At 43.3% G+C, this 22,673-nt stretch overlaps 2 protein-coding genes across 2 annotated transcripts in view; both read left to right on the plus strand.

Annotated features, from left to right (window-relative positions):
* LOC137333185 (probable 2-ketogluconate reductase) overlaps positions 1-4,847 on the plus strand; it is a 35,457-nt gene extending 30,610 nt beyond the window's left edge. Inside the window, exons 4-5 of the mRNA XM_067997374.1 lie at positions 815-911; positions 3,785-4,847. Coding sequence (XP_067853475.1) covers positions 815-911; positions 3,785-3,941 — 254 coding nt within the window. The 3' untranslated portion in view covers positions 3,942-4,847. The remainder of the gene's footprint in view (positions 1-814; positions 912-3,784) is intronic.
* A 14,822-nt stretch (positions 4,848-19,669) lies between these two features.
* The window catches only part of rbfa (ribosome binding factor A), a 29,268-nt gene continuing 26,264 nt past the window's right edge, over positions 19,670-22,673 (plus strand). Inside the window, exon 1 of the mRNA XM_068001674.1 lies at positions 19,670-20,012. Within this exon, the coding sequence (XP_067857775.1) occupies positions 19,861-20,012 (152 nt within the window). The 5' untranslated portion in view covers positions 19,670-19,860. The remainder of the gene's footprint in view (positions 20,013-22,673) is intronic.

Here is a 22,673-nt window from a genome sequence, read left to right on the forward strand (position 1 = left end):
GAACACAACAGTAAGGGTGTTATGTTAAGTATCACTTTGCTAGACATTTTGCAGGAGAAACAGCAGGAGAAAATCTCTGAAAAGGTTAAGAGCCATAGGAGGCACAACTTCAAGAGTTGGTACTACCGAAGGCAAATGAACAAACAAAGAAATGCACTTACATTTGCATAGTACCTTATCAAGTCTTCAGGATTTCTCAACGTGCTCTCCAACCAGTGGATTACTTTTTGAGGTGCACTATGCTTGTGCGAAAAGACATCCACGCAGTTTTCCTGTGCTGGGCCATTTTCATGGCTCGGGTGCACTCCTGGCACAAGCTGATTTGCTATCACCCATTTTTCACCTGGTGATAAATGTTAAAATTACCCCTTTTGTCTCTACCCTTAGATTGTTGACTGCCCAAGAGATTATATTTTTATTTATCATTGTACTTTGAAGCTCTCAGTATTTAATTTAGCTAAAATATTCAGAAAGCCGTTGGAGCAGTTTTTAATTTCATACATTCACAAGGAGAATTAATTGTTCCTACAGAAGTTGCATATTGAAACATGAAACATTGCATCCAAGAGCTTTGTAGGTCAATGCACTATGTGGTGTGGTGCTAAGCCATACAGACCAGAGAATCCAAGTTTGATGACTGTGCTGAAGTTACCACATTTGGTGATCGTTGTCCAGTGACACCTGTGAGAAAATGTTTGTATCCCCTCCAGGACAGTCCTTGTTTGTGATGCTCTCCATGTTCAAATGGTTGTGTTCCCTAGCCAGTAGGACATGCGGTCCAGATTAATAGAGTTTGTCTTATTGATGTTTCAAGGTGCAGTGGTTGATCAGGATGCTTTGGTGAAAGTGCTTCAGAAGAGGCTGATTCGTGCAGCAGCTCTGGATGTGACTGACCCAGAGCCACTTCCAAGGTGTGTTAACACTTTCACAGAATCACAGAAAGTTACAGCACAGGAGACCATCCGGCTCATCACGTCTGTGCCAGCTAAAAAAGAGATATCCAGCCTAATCCCACTTTCCAGCTCTTGGTCCGTAGCCTTGTAGGTCACGGCACTTCAAGTGCACATCCAAGGACATTTTAAATGAGTTGAGGGTTTCTGCCTCTACCAACCTTTCAGGCAGTGAGTTCCAGACACCCGCCACCCCCTGGGTGAAAAAATTTCTCCTCAGCTCCCGTCTAATCCTTCTACCAATTACTTTAAATCTATGCCCCCTGCTCACTGACCCTTCCGCTAAGGGAAATAGGTCCTCCTTATCCACTCTATCCAGGCCCCTCATAATTTTATACACCTCAATTAAGTCACCCCTCAGCCTCCTCTTCCAATGAAAACAACCCCAGCCTATCTAATCTTTCCACATAGCTAAAATTCTCCAGTCCTGGCAACACCCTCGTAAATCTCCTCTGTACCCTCTCTAATGCAATCACATCTTTCCTGTAACGTGGTGACCAGAACTATACGCAGTACTCAAACTGTGGCCTAACTAGTTTTTTTTTTATATATAGTTCTAGCATAGCCTCCCTCCTCTTATATTCTGTGCCTCGGCTAATAAAGGAAAGTATCCTGTATGCCTTTTTTAACACCTTATCTGCCTGCCCTGTTACAGGGATCTGTGGACACGCACTCCAAGGTCCCTCTGTTCCTGTACACCTCTCCATATCCTCCCATTTATTGTGTATTCCCTTGCCTTGGTTGCCCTTCCCAAATGCATTACCTCACACTTCTCCGGATTGAATTCCATTTGCCACTTTTCTGCCCACTTTGACCAGTCCATTGATATCTTCCTCTACAGCTTTCCTTCTCACTATCAACCACACGGCCAATTTTTGTATCATCTGCAAACTTCTTCCTCATACCCCCTACATTTAGATCTAAATCATTAATTTATACCATGATGTGGAGATGCCGGTGATGGACTGGGGTTGACAATTGTAAACAATTTTACAACACCAAGTTATAGTCCAGCAATTTTATTTTAAATTCACAAGCTTTCGGAGGCTTCCTCCTTCCTCAGGTGAACGAAAAATTTATACCACAAAGAGCAAGGGTCCTAGTACTGCCCTGCAGAACATCACTGAAACAGCCTTCCAGTTACAAAAACACTTGTCGACCATTACCCTTTGCTTCCTGCCATTGAGCCAATTTTGGATCCAACTTGCCACTTTCCCTTGGATCCCATGGACTTTTACTTGTCTGATCAGTCTGCCATGTGGGACCTTGTCAAAAGCCTTGCTAAAATCCATGTAGACTACAACAAATGCGCTACCCTCATTGAATTTTTTGAGGAGATAACGAGGAGGGTCAATCAAGTTAGTCAGACACAAATTTCCCTTAACAAATCCATGCTGACTGTCCTTGATTAATCAGTGCCTTTCTAAATGACGATTAATACTGACCCTCAGAATTGTTTCCAATAATTTGCCCACCACCGAGGTTAGGCTGACTGGCCTGTAATTATGCGGTCTATCCTTTACTCTCTTTTTAAACCACGATACAACATTAGCAGTCCTCCAATACCATGCCTGTAGCCAGAGAAGATTGGAAAATGATGGTCAGTATCTCCCCCTTGAATACCTGTTCTGACACTAATTTACCTTAAAGTAGCTGCTTCCAGTCCACTTTTGCTAAATCACTTCTCAGCTTGGTAAAATTTGCCTTTCCCCAATTTAGAACTTTTACTCCTGTTCTATCTTTGTCCTTTTCTATGCTAAATCTAACTGAATTACGATCACTACCACTAAAATGCTCTCCCACTGATAACCTTTCCACCTGCCCAGCTTCACTCCCTAAAACTAAGTCCAGAACTGCCCCCTCTCTTGTTGGGCTTGCTACGTAATGGCTAAAATAGTTTTCCTGAATGCATTTTAAGAATTCTGTGCTCTCCATACCTTTTAGACTGATTCTATCCCAGTTAATATTAGGGTAGTTAAAATCACCTACTATTACTGCCCTATTGTTTTTGCACTTCTCAGAAATTTGCCTACATATTTGCTGTTCTATCTCTGCCTGACTGCTTGGGGGTCTATAGTACACTCTCAGTAGTGTGATTGCCCCATTTTTTTTTAGCTCAACCCATATGACCTTATTTGATGATCCTTCTAACATACCATCCCTCCTCACAGCTGTAATTGTTTATTTAAGCAATATTGCGACCGCCCCCCTCCTTTTTTATCCCTCTCTCTATGTCGTCTGAAAACACTGTAACCAGAAATGTTGAGCTGCCATTCCTGCCGCTCTTTAAGCCATGTTTCAGTAATAGCTATGATATCATACTTCCACGTGTCTATCTGTGCCCTCAGCACATCTGCCTTATTCACTAGACTCCTTGCACTGAAGTATATAACATTAAGTACTGCCAAACTCCTTTGTTGTCTATTTTCTAACCTTTGTTTCCTCTGCCTTCCAAACTCGCTTACTAATTTTCTGCCTTCCCTTTCCAGCTCTGCTTCTCTCCCTTCTGAATCTACGCTCAGGTTCCCATCCCTCTGCCAAGCTAGTTTAAACCCTCCCCAACAGCACTAGCAAACCTCCCCACGAGGATATTGGTCCCGGCCTTGTTGAGGTGCAACCAGTCCGGCTTGTAAATATGTAATTGTGTACTGTTATATTATTCATTTGTTCATTATATACTTGTTTGATAAATTTGCCTAATAATTTAAACTTAAAATGAGGTCTGATAGATCAGTAATACACTTTGGCATATCAGTAGGATACTTAGCAAGAGTGCACTGTACTAAAAATAAATGCCATTTTATAAATTTCCTATGTCTTTTTTCCCCTCACAGAGATCATTCTTTGCTTCAATTACCAAATGTTATAATTACTCCACATACTGGAGGTTCTACAGCTAAAACCAGATGTAAAATTATGGAAAAAATGCTTGAAAATGCAATTGCTGCTGTTAATGGGCTACCAATGCCTGATGAAGTGCTGCCAAAATAAATATAAACCTGCTAACATCAGTCAGAGGGCACGTAGTGTAAAGGAGATTCACTCTGAAGAATCTTGGCTCTCCCAGAATGTTGTTTTCTTTTGTTAAAAAGTTTAATTGATGGGAAACATTGAGTTCATCTGCTGTCACATTTAAAGCTGACTCAAAAACCCTTTTGTGCAGACTTTAGAAATAACAGGTTTACTCCTTTAGCAGTGAAACACAATTTGCTTTGTGCAGGATTTTAAAATATATTTCCCTCAGTAAAGTTGACATATATATAAAAATTCAGTTTGTGCAATCGCCATGGCTCACGAATGATACTTGTGCTGCAGGTTCCTTTTATGTTTTGTTCTGTCACTGTTCACTGGTTCCATAGTGGCTTTGACCACATTACATTTGACTCAGGGATAGAAATTGGTATGCATTTTGCCCTTTTTTTGGGGTGCAAACGGGCCCCATGATGTCAAATTTTGCAGCCCAATATCCTGTGTCAGAAAAGCTCCAGAAGTGCGTCCGATGCCATATTGCTTCTGGTGACATCAGCAACATCAGCCAGTTTGCTATGCACACAGCGGTCCGGAAGGTCAATGATGCATTGTTTGTGAGGCGTCAACAGTTCATTAGCTTCCCCATGGAGGCTGACAAGCAGAAAGAATTACTGGTACAGTGCAACATTGTCTGCGCACATGTAGCTATGTGTGCTCCCCAACAGGAAGGGCTATCATTTGCTCAATTTGCAACTTGTATGTGACCACAGGCAGCGATGTTAATTGTATCTATGTGATTAATAACAATTAGTGTTAATTGTGTCCAGGTGGTGGGTATCAATTGGGAACTCTCTTGTATCCTTTTATAAAAGAGAGCTGATCTAGGGTATGCTGTGGGTGTAATGTGGAGCTCCATGAATAAAGGCTTGGAATCAACAGAAGACTACACTCTATTTTTCTATCCTTCACCAACTGGCTATCCAATTTATGATAGTGAGTCATGCAGGTCTGTGCCCGGTTTCCTGGCAGTCGTCATGATGTTTTCAATACTGCGCCATGCCTCAGTACCCACTCCGTTCCATCCAGACCATTGGATGGCAGGCTAGCTGGCTGCTGGGGACAAGGGCTATCTTCTCACCAACTGACTTATGTCAGGAACCCGGGCACAGATGTGGAGCATGCTCCACAATCTTGCAATACAAAGGGGAGTTGCCTTGGAGCTTCCCGAGGAGGAGGATGAAGAAGAAATGGGACAAAGAACTGGAGGAAGCAGAGGATGAGCACAGCCCAACAGTGCTGCAAGCTGCCAGAGCTGTAAGGCAATAAATGGAAAACAGATTCTCCTGAACCATCCCTCCCCTCCCCAAAGCACCAACAGTCCCTCCTTCCATATGACCCAGTCCTAACACCCAACATATCAATGCCCTCAACAGTATAACTTCATGAGTGTTCCTGTTACATCACTAAGATTATGAAGACCATCAGCAATATCAAAACAAAACATTTTACTTCACTACTCCAAAATACTCCAGTCTTGATTCGACAAATGGTTATATGAATCATGCATATCTACAAATCACCCTTGTACAAACCCTAGTGCCTGTCTTGTGTGCTTGTTTACTTATTCTAGTGGTCCTACGAGGTGGTTTCCCAGAGGCTACAACTTGGGAGGGCACTTGAAATGGACGTGATGGGTGACCTCGATGAACTCTGGCTGTTGAGGACCCGGCTACAGACTGCTGGAACTCAGCTTCGGCCGTGGCTGAAGTTTGGCCTAGCTGGCTATCTGGCACCTAGGGTTAAGAGGTTGGCGAGGGCGCAGGCATGCTGTCATTCTGAGAGGACAGCATGTGCCTCTCCCATGAAGCCAATACCACTCTCAGGGGGCTGAGCCTCAGTCATCCCACTGTTTTGCACAAGAACAGAGTGCTGGCGTGCTGGGAAGCTCTTGAAGCCCCGATCCACGCTCTCCATGAGGCTTTGTAAGCCAGAGGAGATGCAGGACCCCAGAGCCAAGTTAGCAGCAGTCTGAGCTCCTAGAAAAGCTGTCAGGGCTGTCACCAGAGGCTCCGTCACTGTGGGGCCCCCTGCAGTGGTCTTAGAGCTGACCACTCACTCCACGGTCTCAATGTCATTCACGAAGACAGCACACAGGTTGGAGCTCGACTCCTCCATGCTATATGGCATTGAATGCAAGCTTGCTGGCAGGCAGGCCAGTACCATCAATCTCATGTATAGTGGGCCCTCAATGTTTTCATCTGTGCCCTCTGTAGCAAGGCATTGTGCGAGCTTTCCCTGGCAAGCTGCTTCCTGGGGCATCCTTTCCTTGTGCCCTTGCACCAGCACATTAGTGCTGGGTGCATCTCTACATGCAGACCCCTCTAGCCTACTCTCTGAGCTACATGCAGTGCCAGCCTGCAAGTGTAAGGTTAAGTTACGTTTCCTCTTCTGCAGTGCTGGTCTAGTCTTCCTCTGCTCCCTCAGGGCTATATGGAGCTTCTGGACCTGAAATGTAAGACAGGTACACAGGTTAGCATTTAGTGGCATGGGTAAACAGAGACAGGTGAGTGCCTTCTGAAAGCAGCAGCAATTTATCATGAATAGTGAGATTTATGCTAGAAGGGATAGATGATGGAAAACCCTGTGGGACTTGTCCTCTGGCCTCACCGGATGCCACACTTCTGACACACACCCCTGCCTATGATGTCCATGACTTGTTCTTCCAGTGGGGCCAGCACAATTTCCCCTTGGTTTGGAAAATTGCCACTGTCACTCCATTATTTAAGAAGAGTGGGAGAGAGAAACCAGGAAATTATAGACGTATTTGTCTAACGTCTGTTGTGGGGAAGTTACTAGAACCTGTTATTAGGGACAGGGTGGCTGAGCACTTGGACAAATATGAGCTGATCAGAGAGAACCAGCATGGATTTGGAATGGGTAAGTCATGTCCAACTAACCTAGTTGAATTTTTTGAGGAGGTTACTAACATGGTAGATAAGGGTGTGTCTATGGACTTCCAGAAGGCATTCGATAAGGTTCCATACAAGTGACTGTTAGCAAAAATGAAAGCACATGGAATTGGAGGCAACCTATTGACATGGGTAGGGAATTGGTTAGGAGATAGGAGAGAGAGTAGGGATAATGGGTATGTACTCCAGTTGGCAGGATGTGACTAGTGGTGTCCCCCAGGGATCTGTATTGGGCCCTCAGCTTGTCACTATACTTATCAATGACGTAGATGAAGGGATAGAGAGCCATATATCAAAGTTTGCTGACAACGCTAAATTAGGTGGCACAATAAGTAGTATAGATGGGAGCAAAAAGGTGCAAAAGGACATTGTTATATTAAGTGAGTGGCAAAACTGTGGCAGATGGAGTTTAGTATGGGGAAGTGTGAAGTCATCCACTTTGGACCTAAGAAAGATAGGTTAGAGTATTTTCTAAATGGTAAAAAGCTAGGAACTGTGGAGGAGCAGAGAGATTTAGGGGTCCATGTACAGAAATCATTAAAAGCTAGTGGACAGGTACAAAAAATAATTTAAAAGGCTAATGAAATGTTAGCTTTTATCTCAATGGGACTGGAATACAAAGGGGTGCAAGTTATGTTATAGCTGTACAGAGCTCTGGAATAAAAAAATATTATCTAGCTTCTTTTAATCACATCGATTGAATATTGTGAAATGGCAGCCATAAATATTGTTTCTGAAACTACCCGGGAACCCTATTTAATTCAGAATTTTTGAAATGAAAAGCTTGACCACTTAAACAATAAATATATTAACCTCTTTATTATATGACAGAAATCAAAATTCAGATGCACATTAGTGGAAAGTAGCCTGCCTGAAAGAAATGTACATTCCTACCTTGTAGAAACAGCCCACAGAAACCCTTGTTAACTCTATGTACTGTACTGCAGCCATCAATAGCAAATTCAAAAAATAATCTGATAGACAAAAATACATTTTTGACACAAGCACATTAAACAATGTTTACAAATGTGTTAACTACACAAACTAAATTTATATGCCCCATCCCCTTCCAACTCCAGTCCCCAGCCACTGCTTCATCCCAGAGTCAAGCCCCAGACCCTTCCCACCCTGAGCCCCTTACTCTCTCTCATCCCCTGATTTCTCTCCCACGTATGATGTTACAGCAGCTATAAGCTGGTTCTCCCCACCTGACTCTAGTATCCATTTCCAACCCAATACTGCTGCCATTTTGCTATATGCCCTGGGCTTTAAAAGATAAACAATACCAATTGAATAAATGTTTAAATCAAAATGGGTCGGCCGTATACAAAGAAAGTAGGAGGTAAACAGAAGAGAGAGCTAACAGAGACTAACAGAAAAAGGGATAAAGAGTGGGAACAATAGTTGGAGACAAATGGAAAGATGCATAAGCTACAAAAGGGAGAAAGGTGCAAGAGATACAGAAAGAGGCAGGCAGAAACAGTGGAAGGAACACAGACAAAACAACAGAAAAATTTAGTCAGCGCAGCACAACAGACAATTGCAAGATTGAGAGACTTTTTTAAAACTTTTGTCTGTGAGCCATACTATGGAAATCAATTAATATGTATATATTTTCCAGTGCATAATCTCAAGATGCTATCCAGAATTTAAAAACAGAGCCAGAAGTTTATAGCTTTTTAAACAGTTGGTAATGTCCAGCACAATTGGTTGGATCTGTTTTGGGTTTCCAGCCCCACAGGCAAGCTCTTCTTTACTTCACACCCTTCTCCCCACCACTTGTTCCTCCCTATCCTGTTTTCAACCTGACCTCCTACTTTGTACCTCATCCCAACATTTTGAGTGTTCAATATGTAATGCAGTGGAGCTTACTTCGCTTTCCCCAATCTCTGGAGTAGACTTGTTGTTAGTGTTTCTCCTTGGTTAGACTCTGATTTTTCTTTCTTCTCACTGAATACTCAGACCATTCTCCTTTGCTTTCCTCACTATTCCTGGGACAGTTTTCTTGAGCTCAGTTCCAGACTGAGGACCTGAGCAGCGGCGGCGGCAGGAGCCATAAATAGAGCGGGAGAGGAGGCCCCAGTCACAGCCTGGACCTGATCGGCGGGATTATTTGGTGAAATCAAAAACAATAACAAAAATCAAGGAGTGACGTCACAGGACAGTGGGTAGGTGATTGTTTAGTGAGCATGACTTTTTTTTTTAACTCTCTAAACTAGGGCAGTAGTTTAATCTAAGAGCTGGGAAACTATAACTTGCTATTACTTTATTAAATTAATAACTTAAACTAGATAAACTAATTAGTTAATAAAACTAAAAATAAATGATTGAATAAAGACTTTAACTAATTAAATATATAAAACAAGGTTAGATAGGGATGGCAGGGCAGGTGGTGTGTCGCAACTGCAGCATTTGGGAGCTGGTGGAGACCGGCTAGATCCTGAGCAACCACATCTGCAGTGTCTGCAACTCGAGGAACTTTGGCTCAGAGTTGTTGAGCTGCAGATGTTGCAATGCATCAGGGAGGGGGAAGAGTTATCTGGACACTTTGATCCCGGAGGCAGTCACACCCCTTAGGTTAAGTAATAGTTTAAAGTTGATCAGTGGTCAGGGACAGGAGGGTGTGACTGCGAGTCAGGCAGGCACAGGAATCCAGGATGTAGTGATGGAGGAGCCTGAGCCCTTGACCTCGTCCAATAGGTACGAGGTACTTGCTACCTGTGTGCATGAGAACAAGGACTGCAGGGAGGATGAGCAAACTGACCAAGGCACCGCGGTACAGGGGACCACTCAAGTGGGGGGAGTAATAAGGAATGTGGTAGTGGTAGGGGACAGTATAGTCAGGGGAATAGACACTGTTCTCTGCAGCCATGATCAGGAGTCCCAAAGGCTATATTGCCTGCCCGGTGCCAGAGTTAAGGATATCTTCTCACGGTTGGAAAAGAACTTGGAGCATGAGAGGGAGGATCCAGTGGCTGTGGTCCACGTAAGAACCAATGACATAGGTAGAACTAGGAACGAGGTTCTGTTGAAGGAGTTTGAGAAGTTAGGGACCAAATTAAAAAGCAGAACCTCAAAGCTAATAATCTCCGGATTACTACCCGAGCCACGCGCAAATTGGCATCGGGTCAAACAGATCAGAGTGTTAAATGCGTGGCTCAAAGAGGGGTGTGGGAGACAGGGGTTTTGATTCATGGTGCACTGGCAGAAGTACTGGGGAAAGAGGGAGCTGTTCCATTGGGACGGGTTCCACTTAAACCAGGACCAGTGTCCTGGTGAATCGAATAACTAGGGCTGGAGATAGGGCTTTAAACTAAAGACGGAGGGGGAATGGTCAGGTGAGGGGAAATTTAGAAATCTAAAGAGAAAAGTCAAGGCAATAGAGCAGTGTAGTGACTTGGGTAAAGATAAGCAGAGTGTGACAGGAAGGAACAGAGAGTTTAACGGTAATAGTGCATCAGCAAATAAGGTCAAAGCAGGGAAAAATGGTAAAAAGTCAAAATTAAAGGCACTTCATCTGAATGCACAAAGCATTCATAACTAGATAGACGAGTTAGTGGCACAAATAGAGATAAATGCTCTAATAGCCATTACAGAGACGTGGTTTGCAAGGTGACCCAAGGTTGGGAACTAAATATTCCAGGGGACTTGACGTTTCGAAAAGACAGACAAAATGGAAAAGGAGGGGGGTAGCCCTGATAATAAAGGATGATATAAGGACAGTGCTGAGAAAGGATCTTGGCTCAGATCAAGAAGTAGAATCAGTATGGGTGGAGATAAGAAATAACAAGGGGCAGAAAACACTGGTAGGAGTAGTTTATAGACCCCCTAACAGTAGCTATACCATTGGACAGAGTATTAATAGGAGCTTATAACGAAGGTAATGCAATAATCGTGGGGGACTTCAATCTTCATACAGATTGGACAAATCAAATTAGCAAAGGTAGTCTGGAGGACGAGTTCATGGAATACATTCGAGACAGTTTCCTAAAACAATACGTCATGGAACCAACCAGGGAACAGGCTATTTTAGATCTTGTCTTGTGTAATGAGACAGGGTTAATTAGTAATCTCATAGTAAAGGATCCTCTGGGGAAGAGTGATCATAAAATGATAGAATTTCACATTGAGTTTGAGAGTGACATACTTAAGTCCAAAATTAGAATCTTAAACTTAAATAAAGCCAATTACAGAGGTATGAGGGGTGAGTTGGGTAAGGTAGATTGGGAAATTAGATTAAAAGGTATGACAGTAGATAACCAATGGCAAACATTTAAAGAAATATTTCAAAATTCTCAACGAATATACATTCCATTGAGAAATAAAAATTCCACAAGAAAAGTGATCCATTCGTGGCTAACTAAAGAAATTAACAATAATATTAGATTAATAGAAGAGGCTTATAATGTTGCGAAGAACAGTAGTAAGCCTGAGGATTGGGAGGGTTTTTAGAAACCAGCGAAGGATGACCAAAGAATTGATAAAAAGGGAGAAAATAGAACAGGAGAGTAAACTAGCAAGAAATATAAAAACAGATTGTAAGAGCTTCAACAAGTATGTAAAAAGGAAGAGAGTAGCAAAAGTAAACGTGGGTCCCTTAGAGGCTGAGACAGGAGAAATTATAGTGGGGAATAAAGAAATAGCAGGGACGTTAAACAAATATTTGGTATCGGTCTTCACAGTACAAGACACAAAAAGCATACCAGAAATAGTGGGGAACCAAGGGGCTAATGAGAGTGAGGAATTTAAAGTAATTAGTATCAGTAAAGAGAAAGTACTAGAGAAACTAATGAGACTAAAAGCCGACAAAAACTAGACTAATAAAACTATAAATAAACAGGGGAAGGAGCTGATTGGCTGGTAGCTGGTGAGAGTTTCTTTTTCTGGTGAGTGTTTTTTTAAGGCTTAATTTATTTTTTGTTAAGTTTAGTAAACAATCCGATAAATCGAGGCATGGCAGGGCAGTTCATACCCATCAAATGCACAGCCTGTGCCATGTGGGAACTCCAGGGCGCTTCCTGTGTCCTGGACAACCACAGGTGCAGGAAGTGTCGCCAGCTGGAGGAGCTCAAGCTCCACATTTCGGAGCTTGAGCAGCAGCTGGCGTCACTGCAGTGTATCCACGTAGATAGCATGTTTTAGGAGGTGGTCACCCCGCAGATTAAGAGTGCAGGCAGAGAGGGACTGGGTGACCGCCAACAGACAAGAAGGACCAGGCAGGTAGTGCAGGAGTCCCCGGAGTGCATCTCGCTCTCTAACCAGTATTCAGTTCTGAATACTGGTGAGGGAGAGGGTTCCTCTGCGGAGTGCAGCCAGAGCCAAGTCCACAGCACCATGGATGGCTGAGCTGTACAGGGTGGGGGAGGAGAAAGGTCAGGAGAGAGATAGTGATAGGGGATTCAATAGTTAGGGGAAATGACAGGCATTTCTGCGGCTGCAGAAGTGATTCCAGGATGGTATGTTGCCTCCCTGATGCCAGGGTCAAGGATGTCACTGAGCGGCTGCAGAGCATTCTGGCGGGGGGGGGGGGCGGGGGGAGAAAAGAGGGTGTACAGCCAGAGGTCATGGTCCACGTCAGTACCAACGACATAGGTAGAAAGAGGGATGAGGTCCTGCAGGCAGATTTTAAGGTGTTAGGAAAAAGATTAAGAAGTAGGACCTCAAAAGGTAGTAATCTCCAGATTATTCCCGGTGCCATGCGCTAGTGAGTATAGAAATAGGATAGAGCAGATGAATGCGTGGCTGGAGAGATGGTGCGGGAGGAAGGGCTTTAGAATCCTGGGGCATTGGGACCAGTTCTGGTGAAGGTGCAACCTGTACAGGCCAGACGGGTTGCACCTCAATGGAGCTGGGACCAATGTCCTCGTGGGGAGGTTCACTAGGGTTGTGGTTGGCCGGGGGGGGAGGAGGTTTAAACTAATTTGGCTGGGGGATGGGCACCAGGATGTAGCATTGGAAAAGAGAAACAAGGGGCATAAAGGATCGGGGGAGAAAGCTAGCACTAGAGCAATTAATAGTACAGTATTAGGTGGGATCAGACTAAGAGAGTACAAGAAAATTTAAGACTGGTTTGCAGTGCATGTGTGTGAACGCACAAAGCATGGTAAACAAGGTTGGTGAGCTGAAGGCGCAAATAGCCATGTGGGAATACAATGTTGTGGCGATAACGGAGACCTGGCTCAAAAAAGGGCAGGATTGGGTACTAAATATTCCTGGATACAAGGTGTTCAGGAAAGATAGGGAAGGAAAGGAAGGGGGATGGGGCGGTGGCAGTATTGATTCAGGAGAATATTGCAGTACTGAAGAGAGAGGATGTCCTGGAGGGGTCAAGGACAGAATCTATTTGGTTAGAGTTAAGAAATAAAAGAGGTGCCATTACACTACTGGGAATATTCTATAGGCCACCAACTAGTGGGAAGGATATAGAGGAGCAAATTTGCAGGGTAATTACAGAGAGGTGCAAAAGCTATAGAGTAGTGATAACTGGGGACTTCAACTATCCTAATATAGACTGGGATAACAATAATAAGGGGCACAGAGGGGGAGGAATTTTTGAAATGTGTTCAGGATAACTTTCTTAACCAGTATGTTTCCAGCCCAACGAGGAAGGAGGCATTGCTGGACTTGGTTTTAGGGAATGAGGCCGGCCAAGTGGAGCAAGTGCCAGTGGGGGACCATTTAGGGAGCAGCAATCATAGTATCATACGGTTTAGAATAGCTATGGAAAAGGACACGGACCACTTTAAAGTAAAAATACTCAATTGGAGGCGGGCCAATTTAAATGGGATGAGAACAGATCTGGCCCGGGTAAATTGGAATCAAAGATTGGCAGCCAAAACTATAATTGAATATTGGGCGGCCTTTAAGGAGGAGATGTTTCGGGTAATCTTGGCACATTCCCACGGGGCACAGAGGTAGGGCAACTAAAGCCAGAGCTCCCTGGATGACAAAAGAAATAGTGAGTAAGATGAAATGGAAAAAAGGGGCATATGACAGATGTCAGGTTGATAACACAAGTGAGAACCAGGCAGAATATAGAAAGTTCAGAGAGGAAGTGAAAAAGGAAATTAGAGGGGCAAAGAGAGAGTATGAGAATAGACTGGCAGTCAACATTAAAGGGAATCCAAAAGTCTTCTACAGACATGTAAACAGTAAACAGGTAGTAAGAGGAGGGGTGGGGCCGATTACGAACCATAAAGGAGATCTACTCATGGAGGCAGAGGGGATGGCCGAGGTACTAAATGAGTACTTTGCATCTGTCTTTACCAAAGAAGATGCTGCCAGAGTCTCGATAAAGGAAGATATAGTTGAAATACTGGATGGGCTAAAAATTGATACAGAAGAGGTACTCGAAAGGCTAGCTGTACTTAAAGTAGATAAGTCACCAGGTCCGGATGGGATGCATCCTAGGTTACTGAGGGAACGAAGGGTGGAAATTGCGGAGGTACTGGCCATATTCTTCCAAACATCCTTAGATACGGGGGGTGGTGCCAGAGGACAGGAAAACTGCAAATGTTACACTCTTGTTCAAAAAAGGGTGTAAGGATAAACCCAGCAACTATAAGCCGGTCACTTTAACCTCAGTGGTGGGGAAACTTTTAGAAACGATAATCCGGGACAGAATTAACAGTCGCTTGGACGAGTGTGAATTGATTAGGGAAAGCAAACACAGATTTGTTAAAGGCAAATCGTGTTTAACTAACCTGATAGAGTTTTTTGATGAGGTAACAGAGAGGGTAGGTGAGGGCAATGCAGCTGGCGTGGTGTATGTGGACTTTCAAAAGGCGTTTGATAAAGTGCCACTTGGTAGGCTTATCATCAAGATTGTGGCCCATGGAATAAAGGGGGCAGTAACAACATGGATACAGAATTGGCTAAGTGACAGGAAACAGAGTAGTGGTGAACAGTTAAGAACATAAGAAATAGGAGCAGGAGTAGGCCAATCGGTCCCTCGAGCCTGCTCCGCCATTCAATAAGATCATGGCTGATCTGATCCTAACCTCAAATCTAAATTCATGTCCAATTTCCTGCCCGCTCCCCGTAACCCCTAATTCCCTTTGCTTCTAGGATAACAACATAAGTTGTTTTTGAGACTGGAGGGAGGTGTACAGTGGTGTTCCCAAGGGGTGGTGCTTTTCTTGATATAATGTGGAGATGCCGGTGATGGACTGGGGTTGACAATTGTAAACAATTTTACAACACCAAGTTATAGTCCAACAATTTTATTTTAAAATTCACAAGCTTTCGGAGGCTTCCTCCTTCCTCAGGTGAATGTCAAGAATTCCTCGAACCTCTCGCATTTATAAATCACAGAATACCTGGTGAGCAGAAATTGATAGCCAAGTTCCGCACCCATGAGGACGGCCTCAACTGGGATCTTGGGTTCATGTCACGCTACGCGTAACCCCACCAGCGAACAAAAGTTATCTGTTTTTAATATAACGGGTCAATTGCTGTCTTTTCCTTCCGGATGTTTCTGCCTCTCTCTCTCTGTTTTTTTTTGTTCTGGCCGTTTGTATATTCGGTGGCCCTGTAGGTAACACCTATCTGTCTGAACACTTTGGTTGCCTTGGCAACGGGCAGTTGAAAAGACTATCTGTAATCACCAGGTATTGTTCTGTGATTTATAAATGCAAGAGGTTCGAGGATTTCTTGACATTCACCTGAGGAAGGAGGAAGCCTCCGAAAGCTTGTGAATTTTAAAATAAAATTGTTGGACTATAACTTGGTGTTGTAAAATTGTTTACAATTTTCTTGATATATACATTAATGACTTGGATTTGGGTCTACAGGGCACAATTTCAAAATTTGCAGATGACACAAAACTTGGAAGGGTAGTAAACAGTGAGGTGGATAGTGATAGACTTCAAGAGGATACAGACAGGCTGGTGGCATGGGCGGACATGTGGCAGATCAAATTTAACGCAGAAAAATGCGAAGTGATACATTTCAGTAGGAAGAACAAGGAGAGGCAATATAAACTAGAGGGCACAACTCTAAAAGGGGTACAGGAACAGACAGATCTGGGGGTATATGTGCACAAATCATTGAAGGTCACAGGGCAGGTTGAGAAAGTGGTTAAAAAAGTATACGGGATCCTGGGCTTTATAAATGGAGGCAAAGAGTACAAAAAGTATGTAAGTCAAGATGAACCTTTATAAAACACTGGTTCAGTCACAACTGGAGTATTGTGTCCAGTTCTGGGCACCGCACTTTAGGAAAGATGTGAAGGCCTTAGAGAGGGTGCAAAAGAGATTTACTAGAATGATTCCAGGGATGAGGGGCCTTAGTTACGTGGATAGACTGGAGAAGTTGAGGTTGTTCTCCTTGGAACAGAGAAGGTTGCGAGGAGATTTGATCGAGGTATTCAAAATCATGAAAGGACTAGACAGAGTAGATGGAGAGAAATTGTTCCCATTGGCAGAAGAGTCAAGAACCAGAGGACATAGACTTAAGGTGATTGGCAAAAGAACCAAAGGTAACATGAGGAAAAACTTTTTTTTAAAACAGTGAGTGGTTAGGATCTGGAATGCACTGCCTGAGATGGTGGAGGAAGCAGATTCAATCATGGCCTTCAAAAGGGAACTGGATAAGTAATTGAAAGGAAAAGATTTGCAGGGCTATGGGGCTAGGGCGGGGGAGTGGGACTAGCTGGATTGCTCTTGCATAGAGCCGGTGCGGACCCGATGGGCCGAATGGCCTCCTTCCGGGCTGCAACTTTTCTACGATTCTATGAAATCCGCTGGACCTGATGGCCTATATCCCAGGGTACTAAAAGAGGTGGCTGCAGAGATAGTGGATGCATTGGTTGTGATCTTCCAAAATTCCCTCGATTCTAGAACAGTCCCAGGGAACTGGAAAGTAGCAAATGTAAACCCGCTATTCAGGAAAGGAGGGAGAGCGAAAACAGGAAACTACAAGCCAGTTAGCCTGACATCAGTCATCGGGAAAATGCTGGAATCAATTATTAAGGAAGTGGTAATAGGGCACTTAGAAAATCATAGCATGATTACGCAGTCAACATGGTTTTATGAAAGGGAAATAGTGTTTGACAAATTTATTAGAGTTTTTTTGAGGGTGTAACTAGCAGGGTAGATAAAAGGGAACCATTGGATGTAGCATATTTGGATTTTCAAAAGGCATTCGATAAGATGCCACACGAAAGGTTGCAAGATAAGGGCTCATGGGGCTGGGGGTAATATATTAGCATGGATAGAGCATTGGTTAACAGACAGAACAGAGAGGAGGGATAAACAGGTCATTTTCAGCTTGGCAGGCTGTAACTAGTGGGGTGCTGCAAGGATCAGTAGAGGGCCTCAGCTATTTACAATCTATATTAATGACTTAGATGAAGGGACCGAATGTAATGTATCCAAGTTTGCTGACGATAAAAAGCTTGGTGGGAAAGTAAACTGTGAGGAGGACACAAAGAGTTTGCAAAGGGATATAGATGGGTTAAGTGAGTATAATGTGGGGAAATGTGAGGTTATTCACTTTGGTAGGAAGAATAGAAAAACAGAATATTTTTTTAAATTGTGAGCAACTATTAAATATTGATGTTCAGAGAGATTTGGGTGCCATCATACAAGAAACACAGAAAGTCAGCATGCGGGTACAATAAGCAATTATGAAGGCAAATTGCATGTTTGCCTTTATTACAAGGGGGGTGGAGTACAAGAGCTGTCTTGCTACAATTGTACAGGGCTTTGGTGAGACCACATCTAGCGTACTCTGTACAGTTTTGGTCTCATTAGATAGTTTAAACAGGAAAATTATCAGCAAAGATAAACTGCGAGCTGCAAACAGAGCAGGAAATTTAGGAAGGAGGAAAGGAAAATAAATCACAATCTTGACATACATTGCATAGAGATTATAGCAGCTCCTAGTATCCCCTGATGTTTGTAAACTGACTGTACATGCCTAATAAACCAAAAACAATGTTTTTATGGAGAAACCTAAATGAAGGACAGAACCCCACTGCAGCTGAAAAGAGTAGGAGAGAAGATGAGAAAAATAATCACAGGAGGAGTGATTTTGTGATCCAGTGCTCTCAATAAAAACCAATGCTTTCAGGGTGTGCGTACATATAAGATCGTCACTGATAAATCCAATAGGGAATTCAGGAGAAACTTCTTTACCCAGAGTGGTGAGAATGTTGAACTCGCTATCACAAGGAATAGTTGAAGTGAATAGCATAAATGCATTTAAGGGGAAGCTAGATAAACACACGAGGGAGAAAGGAATAGAAGGATGTGCTAATAGGGTTAGATGAAGAAGGGTGGGAGGAGGCTCCTGTGGAGCATAAACACCGGCATAGACCAGTTGGGCCAAATGGCCTGTTTCTGTGCTGTACATCCTATGTAATCCAATGTAAAAATGGCCAGAGATTGAAAATATGTTTTGTTATAAAATGCCAAATTGTTCAATTAAAATGAATATTTTACTTGCTGCCATCCATCACATGGATATTTCAGGTAGATAATTGCTTTCATTTCTACTTTAGGCAAAAAAAAAATGCTACCTTTGGCTTCAGTTGAATTGAAGGTCTGTGGCACATGTTTGCTTTCTCATCCATCTTTCTACCTTTATGATTGCAATTAACTGCAACATATACCTCATAGTGCCCTCTGCTGGTCTACAAAAAGTTTTTTTTCAGGGCAACTGGTCTTAATTATCTCTCCCTTAAAATAATGGTTCTCAAACATTTGTGTGGCAGAACACTTCCAAATATTGTTCTGCCGTAGCACCTTACCCCTACAAGTACTGATGCACTTACAGGGATTCCTTGAAAATATTGACCTGCCCTGGGAACCCCTGGCCTAACTTTCCAAAGAAATTACCTGGAGTCTCCTCCGCAAGCGCAACCCAGAAGTTAGACCCAAAATTGCACCCATTTTGCCGCGGTCAAGTTACACCCAAGTATCCTCATAATCTCATTAGAATATGGCAAAATTAAAATGAGCCTAAATCAGCAGAAATCAGCATAAACAATTGGGGGCCCAAGGAAAGCGCAGAACGCACACCATATATTCTTTAAGCATGAATGTTTAGGTTTCAATTCATTTAACCATCATTCATGCACATCAGGCACAGGATGTTTAAGAACCTGCAATCAGGGAAACTTTTCAATTGTTAATGTGACTTATACTTAGGCCATAAAAATGCATTAACAGAAGAAGGTATAGAACAGGTCTGTGAGGATAAATGAAAATAAAAGGCTCAAAAAATTGCAATTAAACACCAGAAGAATAACTTTCTTTCCTGCTACGTCTGAAAATCTGATCATAACGTGAAGCAACTCTCCGCACAAGTGCAACTGGAGTATACTCACATTCGAGAGTTGGGGACCTGGCCAGTTTTGTGGGCAGAGGTTCGTTTGGAGGTTGCTTCGGAGATTAGTTCCAGCGGCGGGTTTGATGGATGGCTGTAAATGATCGTGGAAAGTTGGGCGTTTCGTAGTTGCTGGGTAGCTCACTTAACGCACAAAATTCCGAGATCTTTTGAGGCACGTAATTGGTTTGCGCCCAGATTACGCGTGTGTCTGGGCGCAAATGCGGAGTAAACCGCAGTGTCAACTACCCAAAAGCAAACAGTGTTACGTTTGTAGAAAACATGTTTTACTGGTCTATAACAAAAGGCCAGTAAATCAACGCAAATACAGTAGAAAAAAATGACAGACGGTCACAAATTTAGTAACTTTTGGATCCCCCAACGTAAAACTCGCGTTAAACGGACTGCACCGGACCCACAGCCGGTGGGAGCGCGCATGCGCAGCATTGACCGGCGCCATGGAGCGGGAAGCCTGCCGTGGGCGTTGAAAGCAGAAGCGTCCGTAAACGGGAAGTTCCGGTTATCAGTGAGCTCTCTTAAATTTCCCTCACCGTGTCATTTGGAGTCAGCGACGGAGAGGAGGACCGTGGTTGCGGGCTGCTCACGTCTCCCTTTTCCCCGCGGTCCCGCCGTTCGGCCCGATGGCGACGGTTGGGCTCGCGAGCGCGCTGCGCGGCGCCAGGTGCGCATTGAAGGGCCTGCTCGTGAGTGAGGGTCGGTGCAGGTACGTGCAGACCACTGGCTGCGTGCGTGCGAAGAAAAACTTACTCAAGAAGTTCCTCTCCAAAACAAAGTGAGTCCTGCGGTATTCAGTGTGATGATCCTTAGTTATCGAGTGTGTCAATTAACCAGATTTGTGATTTGTATTTAAAACTGGAGCATGCGTTCGCATGTAATTTGTATAATTTTTTTTGTATGTAGTGGGGGTGGGGGGGTGTAGCTGATCTGCTTAAATATCCCTGCTGCTGCTACTGTGGTAAGTTTAACAGATCTTGTAAATAAGTACGTAAGAAATAGGAGCAGGAGTAGGCCATCCGGCCCCTCGAGCCTGCTCTGTCAATCAACAAGATCAAGGCTGATCTTCTACCTCAACGCCATTTTCCTGCACTATCCCCATATCCCTTGATTCCTTTAATATCTAGAAATCTATCGATCTCTGTTTTGAATGTACTCAATGACTGAGCCTCCACGGCCCTCTGGGATAGAGAATTCCAAAGATTCACCACCCTTTGAGTGAAGAAATTTCTCCTCATCTCAGTCCTAAATGGCCTACCCTTGATTCTGAGACTGTGACCCCTGGTTCTAGACTCCCCAGTCAGTGGAAACATCCTCCCTGCATCTACCCTGTGGAGCCCTGTAAGAATTTTGAATGTTTCAATGAGATCACCTCACATTCTTTTAACTCTAGAGAATACAGGCCGAGTCTTCTTAATCTCTCCTCATACGACAATCCTGCCATCCCAGAATTCAGTCTGGTTGCACTCCCTCTGTGGCAAGTATGTCCTTTCTTAGGTAAGGAGACCAAAATTGTACACAATACTCCAGGTTCGGTCTCACCAAGGCCCTATATAATTGCAGTAAGACATTTTTACTCCTGTACTCAAATCCTCTTGTAATAAACGCCAACATACCATTTGCCTTCCTCATTGCTTGCTGCACCTGCATGTTAGCTTTCAGTGACTCATGTACAAGGACACCCAGGTCCCTTTGAACATCATTTCCCAATCTCTCACCATTTAAAAAATGCTCTGCATTTCTGCTTTTCCTACCAAAGTGGATAACATCATATTTTTCCACATTATATTCCATCTGCCATGTTCTTGCCCACTCACTTAGGCTGTCTATATCCCCTTGAAGCCTCTTTGCATCCTCCTTACGACTCACGTTCCCACCTAGTTTTGTGTCATCAGCAAACTTGGAAATATTACATTTGGTCCCCTTATCCAAATTATTGATATAGATTGTGAATAGCTGGGGCCCAAGCACCGATCCCTGAGGTACCCAACTAGCCACAGTCTGCCAACCTGAAAAAGACCCCTTTATTCCTACTCTCTGTTTTCTGTCTGTTAACCAATTCTCAATCCATGCCAGTATATTACCCCCAATTCCATGTGCTGTAACTTTGTTCACCAACCTCCTGTGTGAGACCTTATTGAAAGCCTTCTGAAAATCCAAATACATCCACTGGTTCCCCCTTATCTATTCTAAATGCTACACTTGTGTATTTTTAAGGTAATGCTGCAGTTGTACTGCCTTCCTTCAGTGCAGATTTTTTATTTATTAGTACTGTATTGACGCATCGTATAACAACCAGTGCAAAGCTGAGTAACCAGCCTTTGCAGTTTAAAAAGAATTCGGGGTAAGTTTAATCATAGAAACGAGCTAATACTTTAGAATTTTATAATCTGTTGGAGGCTGGTGAACAAAACCTGCAGATATGAATGAATAGAGCTTTGCTTTCTCCAATTTGAGAGCAATGTGAGTGGGCAGTATTATTTAGTGCTGTATGGTTGCATAGCACAAAGCCAATAAGTTACGGTTGTAATTACATAGAATGCACAGCACAGAAACAGGCCACTTGGCCCAACAGGTCCATGTTGGCGTTTATGCTTCACACGAGCCTCCTCCCTCCCTACTTCATCTAACCCTATCAGCATATCCTTCTATTCCTTTCTCCCTCGTGTGTTTATCTATCTTAGTTGCCTCAACTATTCCTTGTGGTAGCGAGTTCCACATTCTAACCACTCTCTGGGTAAAGATGTTTCTCCTGAATTCCCTATTGGATTTATTAGTGACGATCTTATATTTATGGCCCCTAGTTCTGGTCTCCCCCACAAGTGGAAATATCTTCTCCACGTCTACTCTATCAAACCCTTTCATAAACTGAAAGACCTCGATCAGATCACCACTCATTCTTTTTTTTTTCTACAGAAAAGAGCCCCAGCCTGCTCCAATCTTTCCTGATAGATATAACCTCTCAGTTCTGGTTTCATCCTAGTAAATCTTTTTTTTGCACCTTCTCCAGTGCCTCTATATCCTTTTTATAATATGGAGACTAGAACTATGCACAATACTCCAAGTGTGGCCTAACCAAAGTTCTATACAAGTTTAACATAACTTCTCTCCTTTTCAATTCTATCCCTCTAGAAATGAACCCCAGTGCTTGGTTTGCATTTTTTAATGGCCTTATTAACCCTGCGTCACTACTTTTAGCGATTTGTGTATCTGTAACCCCAGATCCCTCTGCTCCTGTACTGCGTTTAGACTTATTATCCAAGCAGTATGTGGCCCCCTTATTGTTCCTACCAAAATGTTATACCTCACATTTATCTGTATTGAAATTCATTTGCCAATTACACGCCCATCCTGAAAATGTATTAACGTCTTCCTGTATTTTGTTGTAGTGCTCCTCGGTATTAACTATACCCCCCAATTTGGCGTCAGTGTTACAGGG

Source organism: Heptranchias perlo, chromosome 2 (genome assembly GCF_035084215.1).
Source record: "Heptranchias perlo isolate sHepPer1 chromosome 2, sHepPer1.hap1, whole genome shotgun sequence".
Lineage (NCBI taxonomy): Eukaryota > Metazoa > Chordata > Chondrichthyes > Hexanchiformes > Hexanchidae > Heptranchias > Heptranchias perlo.